The sequence below is a fragment of the Monodon monoceros genome, unplaced genomic scaffold, assembly GCF_005190385.1.
Source record: "Monodon monoceros isolate NGI ecotype Baffin Bay Population unplaced genomic scaffold, NGI_Narwhal_1 Super_Scaffold_3, whole genome shotgun sequence".
Lineage (NCBI taxonomy): Eukaryota > Metazoa > Chordata > Mammalia > Artiodactyla > Monodontidae > Monodon > Monodon monoceros.
In genome coordinates, this window is record NW_021703780.1 from 5,106,479 (window position 1) to 5,113,373 (window position 6,895).

A 6,895-nucleotide genomic window follows, 5' to 3' on the forward strand; every position below is an offset into this window, starting at 1 on the left:
TCTGTGGCTCCAGGACCAAGGTCAAAACCACCCTTCCATTAACTGGGTGTCATGAGAGTCCCCTCTTCTCATTGCTCAGGTCTTAGCTCAAATGTCACCTTCTCAGAGTGTCCCCCCCACTTCCGTTACTCTGGTCCTCTCGTCTCTCACTAACACTTTACCTGGTTTTCTTTCCTTTTCCCAGTACTCGTCGCCATGTGACATTACTTCCCCCAGGAGAAAGTAAGCTCTGTGTCCCCAGGACCTGGGACCCAGCCTGGCACAGATGCTCTGGAGGGCTGGGGTTTGGAGAAGCACTTTGCCTTCATGTAGGGACACAACTTTCATCTTTATAATAGATATGAAATAGTCCGGTTTAGGACATCTGCTGCTCGGTTAAGCTCACCCGTGCAAATGCCACCTGAGCTACCATTCCTTCGATCATCTCATGCTAGTTGTGCCCCTGTGATATCCAGGCACCGTGCCAGGCTCAGGTGGGAAGCGCAGCCCTTCCCACCCGGGTCTAGGGGCACTAGTGCAGAGGGATCACCACACGCGTATCCGTCACAGATGCTGGGTCAAGCGTTTGTGTGTGGCGCAGGGAACACGGGGCAGAGATTTGACACCACCCAGGGGCAGGGGAGGCTTCTCGGAGGGTTTTTCCTTCCAGAGCAAGAGCAAAGGCATGGAGGCAGGTGGGAGCCTGGCTTGGTGGAGGAACTGTCACAGCTCACCTGTCTGCTGATTTTAATGCCTGTGGGTATGGCCAGGAAGAGCTGCGAGGGGCCAAAAAGGCAACCAGCAGAGGCTTGGCGAGCTCTGGCTGGAATACCCTGCAGGCAACGGAAGCAAGTGAGGGCTTTTAAGCAGTGCGGCAACAGGTTGAGATTGATGTCATTAAATATGTCACTTTGGAGGCAATGACTTAAACAGAGGGAAAGAGGGTGAGAAGGGAAGGTGGAATTGGGAAGCTATAGCAGTTATCCAGGGGAAAAATAATCAGAGTCCAAGCCAATAGTAGGAGCATGGTAGTAATAATAGAATTACCAGCAAGAGTGGAAACTAACTTTGGTTGGCCATTTACTACATATCAGGGACTATGTTAAGGGGCTTCCACACCCAGCACCATTTGATTCTCAGGGAGGGGCCGTGGAGATGGAGGCGAGGAGATAACTTTGAACTATTCCGAAGGGGACTTTCAGAGGATTTGCTGCTTGACTTATTCTCAACGTGCTAAGTTTGGGTGGATCATCGTTTTCTTCCCTGGGGCAGGGAGCACGGGAGAAATAGATCTGGGGTGGGGAGGGAGTGATAGAAGGTGGCATTTGGGAAGGTTCAGTTTCAGGTTCCTATGGGACATTCAGGTGAATGTGGGGCTTAAAAGTGAAGTCTAGGCTGGAGACAGACTTCGGAGAATCAGTATGTGTGTGCATGTTAACACCAGCTACTGGGTAGGAACAAAGCCTAGAAGGAAGAAACATTCTGAGGGGGGCAAAGAAAGGGGAGCTCTGAGTTGCAGAAGAAGATGGAAAAACGAGTCAGGTAGGTTGGGATGGAACCAGGAGAAAGCTGTATCATAGGAACAAAGAGAAGAGAGAACGTCAAAGCAACCTAAGTGTCCAATCAACAGATGAATGGAAAAGGAAGGTGTGCTATGTATACAAAATGGAATATTACGCAGCCATAAAAAAGAATGAACGTGTGTTACCATTTGCAGTGCCACGGATGGACTCGGAGGACATTACGCTAAGGCAAATGTGTCAGACAGAGAAAGACAAATACTGTCTGATATCACTCATATGTGGAATCTAAAACACTAGTGAATAGAACAAAAAAGAAGTAGACTCAACAGATATAGAGAGCAAACTAGTGCCTACCATTGGGAAGGTGTGGGAGGGACAATAGGAGGGTAGAGGATTAAGAGGTACAAACTATTAGGTATAAAATAAACTACAAGGATATATTGTACAACATGGGGAATATAGCCAATAGTTTATAGTAACTATCAATGGAGTATAACCTTGAAAAATTATGAGTCACTATATTGTACACCTGTAACTTATATAATATTGTACAGCAGCTATACTTGAATAAAAAATAAATTTAAAAAAATTAAAAAACAATTTTAATTAAAAAAAGAAGAGAGAATTTCAAGAACTGTGAGTGAGCAAATAGCAGCAAGAAATGCAGGAGGTTTTAGGCAAGTTGAAACCTGCAAAATGTTTATTCTGCATGGCGATCAGATGTCTTGGCAACCTTGAGGAGAAGGGCTTCAAGGGTGAGCAGGTGGCAGACCTCAGGGCACAGTGGATGAGACATAAAAGGAAAAGGAAAAGGATGTTGGGTGCGGGCAGCCGCGCAGGCAAAGAGAAGAAAGGATGGACCATGTTTGCAGGGGACTTTATTGTTGAAAAAGAGTTTTGTAAATTTTCTTAACACAGGTGACATGGTCATGGGAAGGAGCTAATAGAGAAGGAGAGATGAAAATACAAGTGACAGAAGGTATAACTGATGGAGCGAAGAGGAAACGGGACCCGGACACCATCACAGAAGAAGACATCACCGCAGGAGAAGTTCTAAGAATTCTAGTTTTCCAAATTTTATAGTTTCTTCATCTTATATTTTAAAGAAGGGTATAAAATAGACATTAAGCTTTAGTTCATCAAAGTGAAAAATGATCTTTCCACAGTCTAGTTAATTAAAATAGTAAGTGCCTAAATCTGGTAATATTTTTTTCTCTGTTTTCACTCCCACCACAGGTTAGTGGCCACACTCAGCATTTGTAGAGAAATTATATAAGAGATTCAATAATGAGGACCAGGGTGGCAAATGCACGGGCCCAGATGCTGGCAGTCTCTCCTAGACGCCCCTGGATAACCACTCACCCTTTCCCACCGCATACACAGGAGCGGCGTCAGCTTCCTTCTTAAACGGCACTCACTCCATCATTCCCAATGTTAGAATATGAAACCCACATGCCATCCTTGATTAAGAAGCTAACGATCCACCTGGAATCAGACGCCAGGCCAGGAGCAGGATGGGATGCCTCTTAAACTATCTATGCGGATTTTAGGGACTCTTCTGCTTGGACAAGCCCCCCACACTTTTCACTCCTCTGAGCCTTGCCTTCTTGCCAGACCTTGGAGGCCTGGACCTCAGCTGTCTTCCCCATTCAGAGCTGGCACATTTAATTTTTTTTAATCTGGGATTCTCCCTTGGCCAAGCTCCTGACTCCTCTTTCATGGACTGACGTCTGACCCTGATTTGGTCTTCACCACCACCTCTGTGGCTGACCACGCAGGGCATCTTGCTGAGCAGTTTAAACAAGATAGCTGGTCACTTGGACGGCTTCCTAGAGGACGGCTCAGCTCTTGTTCTAGACACTGTCTGCTCAGGACTCCTCCACACTGGGAGAGTTTATCCACAATCCCTGTCCTGCTGCCTTTTCCTGGAGAACTTGTTCCCTGGGGAAAGAGTCATCCCCGTGTTTCCCTGTTTGTCCTTCAGACTCAGGGAGCCGACAGCTAAGGTCCTCCAGGATCCCTGAGCATCTGTCCAACCACCCCTGTCCTAGGCATCCAACACACAGCTTCCCGCCCGTCTCTCTAGCTATTATAGATGGGAAAGCAGGGCTGTGTGTGTCTCCATCCCGACAGTGTTTGGAATCTGGAGGGTGGTTAACAGCAAGTAGTTGAAAGGATGAATGAATAAATGCGCGGATGTTACAGCCGGTTCCTTTCATTCCTATATGGAATCCTTTTTCCTTTCCAAATCTTTTTGCCTGTCACTCTATCACAAGAGGGCATGGGTCATTTGTTTTGTTTTATTGTGCTTTTTTAAAAAAAATAAATTTAGTTATTTATTTATTTTATTTTTGCCTGCGTTGGGTCCTCGCTGTGGTGCGCAGGTTTCTCATTGTGGTGGCTTCCCCCATTGCGAAGCACGGGCTCTAGGCGTGTGGGCTTCAGTAGTTGTGGCACACAGGCTCTAGAGCACAGGCTCAGGAGCTGTGGCGCACGGGCCCAGTTGCTCCACGGCATGTGGGATCCTCCCGGACCAGGGCTCGAACGCTTGTCCCCTGCATTGGCAGGCGGATTCTTAACCACTGCACCACCAGGGAAGCCCTCGCTTATGTTTTTAAAAACTCTCTTTTTAGAAAAAAGCCCAAAAGAAAAAAAAATCTTTTGTATCGAGGTTGTGCAGTGGATGAAAACCAACAGAAGAGAAGAGCTATCTATTTCAGGAATACAGCAAAAATTCATGGGTTCAGATGGCACAAATCCTGAATTTCTCAATTCAGTAAACTTTCTCTTTATAGTGCAAATTGCTTTTGTAAATAAGAGCAGGGAGACAGAGGATCTAAAATATTTAAAACAAATTCTGCACTCAGCATTTCAGGAACACTGATGAATATTTAGGTATATGCAAATGGCTCTTCATTTTTATCCATTTACTAAAATGGCATTTGCCATTCCTAAGAAGCTCTGTTGGTGAATCACTTGTAACATATATTCCACGTTCCCGTCAAGACACCCAAGGTACTCCACCTCCTGTCCACTACTGGCGTTGGGGAGATTTGACTCCAGCCTCTGGGCACTTAATGAGCTTAATGTTTAGTAATGTCTGCAGGACCCTAAACACACCGGCTGATTCACCCCCCATGGCCTTGTCATATTCTCATCTCCTGGAAACCCTGGTCCAGCTTCCTTAACTGTGGTCTGGGACTTCTCTTATCGGGCTTTGTTTTCCTGAATCTCCTGGTTGGACTGACTGCCCCTCTTCTTTGTTTTCAAAGCCCTCAGCAGAAGGAACCTATCACTTGCCCAGAAACTGGGTTCTACTCACCGTGGGGATCCCAGCACCAAACAACAACTCCAGGCATAGAGCAGGCACTCAGTACGATGGAGACAGGACTGAACTCAACAGCTCCATTTCAAACATTCCACACGCGAAGAGTTAACAAAAACCACCTTAACGTCATTTCATGATTGAAACGGACCTCCATTCTAATTGGCCTGAATTAGTGAGACTGCAGTGTCCTATTAATGTTGTATCATCTACCTCAGGGGATTTCCACGATATGTCAAGGGAACAACGCATGTGAAAATAGTTTTCAAGGTACTAAATAAATGTGAACAGGTATTTAAATTTCATTATTGAACTAAAAGTACATTAGTTATGTAATGTTTTCTAATAGGATTATTTGCAATTAAGATTCTTTCATATTTTTCTGAACAAGAACACATTCTATATTCTGTTAAAATAGACGTGGCTTTAAAGCATTTATTTCAAAAGCCATGTGAAGCAGAATTCCGCTCAAAGCAAGCAAACAAGTAAAGCTACAATGACACGAGAAATTGTGGGTGTGATGTGTATTCACTCCAGTTCTCTCCTAACTTCCAAATGCTGCAAATGGCCACGCCTTCTCCGAAACACGTCTTCGTGGTGACAGTGACTGTAACTACGAAAGTGCCGAGCAGACTTGGGCAGAGCAATCTTCATTCGATTGCAGTAACTTACCTTCTTGGAATTTGTAGGTGTCAGTAATGTCCTTTATGCCATCTCCTCCAACTTGCTTGGTCACAATTAATTTCCCAATGTGGGTGGTATCAAGGGTTTCAACCACATGAGTGCCATCTTTCTTAGCTGTAATGTAAACAAGATCACTGTTGACCTAAAAACAGGAGAGGAGACCATTAGCCAGCATCCAATGTTCCTGTCACCAAAATCTCTAACTCTCAAGAGTGTAGCCATGTAGGGTTCCTGGAGGCAGCATTATTCATTGTGCTAAGTCATGAGTGCCAACCATTTCTTTCTTTCCTTTCTCTTGCTGGCAAATCCTACCTCCTAAGGCAAAGCAGAAAGCACCCCGTTACTCTCCTCAGACTTCTTTAAACTGATGACGGTGCGACCTACTTCCAGGAAGAAGAGAAAGTCTGCTGGGTGGCTCCTGGGAGACTTTTCTCCAGGTAGATGCATAGGTCCAAATCCATCAAGATGTATACATTAAATGTATGCATTTTAAATATCAATTTTACCCCATTAAAGCTTAAAATAATTAAAGCAAGTAAATGGAGAGAAGAAAGGCTGTGATAGGCAGAGGGACTGGCCGCTTCAAAGGTTCTGAGGAAGGTACTTGGGTAGACGCACTGGATTAGCCGCAGGGAACACGGGCTCTGATCTTGGGCGTGTACTTTTAGAAAGTGACCTTGTCCTCTCTGAACCTCCGTTCCTGCTTCTATAAAATGAAAATAATTACACTTGTTCTGCCAGTTTCATAGGAACACCTTGGGACTGAGCGAGATAGAATCTATGTGAGCATGATTCTTACAGAGGTTTGTAAACATCAAAATTGAGTAAAAATGTAATGATCATTACTAGGTAATGGGAAAACTTGATGATAGATCCCTCGCTTTTAAAGATGAGGTTTAAGAGAGCAACTTTTCTCTGCTTTCTCACAAAATGTTCTGAATTTACGTGAAGTCTGATCTCCGTTAAGAAGAAAGGAAGTAGTCAATATTTATTGACCCATAATGTTTCAGGGACATTTTTATTTTTTTTAATTTTTTTATTTTTTTTTTATTTTTTCAGGGACATTTTAAAATGATTTAATTTAACCCCCACAGCGACAATCCTGTGAGGTAGGTAACTATTATCCCTGTTTTATAGGCGAGGCACCAAGAGTCAGAGAGTGTTTGTGGTCACATGGCTGGGAGGTGGTGGAGAAGAAGTACAAACGTGGGCAGGGGCATGCCCATTGCACGTGCCCTGACCTTTGCCCTGGGTGGTCATAGCACATGCCCTGACCTTCACCTTGAGTGGTCATAGCACATGCTCTGACCTTCACCCTGGGTGGTCATAGCACATGTCCTGACCTTCACCCTGGGTGGTCATAGCACACGCCCTGACCTTCACC

General features: G+C 44.8%; 1 protein-coding gene across 1 annotated transcript in view; it reads right to left on the reverse strand.

Moving 5' to 3' along the window:
- F13A1 (coagulation factor XIII A chain) overlaps positions 1-6,895 on the reverse strand; it is a 140,398-nt gene that overhangs the window by 28,192 nt on the left and 105,311 nt on the right. The window contains exon 11 of the mRNA XM_029241675.1: positions 5,500-5,653. Coding sequence (XP_029097508.1) covers positions 5,500-5,653 — 154 coding nt within the window. The remainder of the gene's footprint in view (positions 1-5,499; positions 5,654-6,895) is intronic.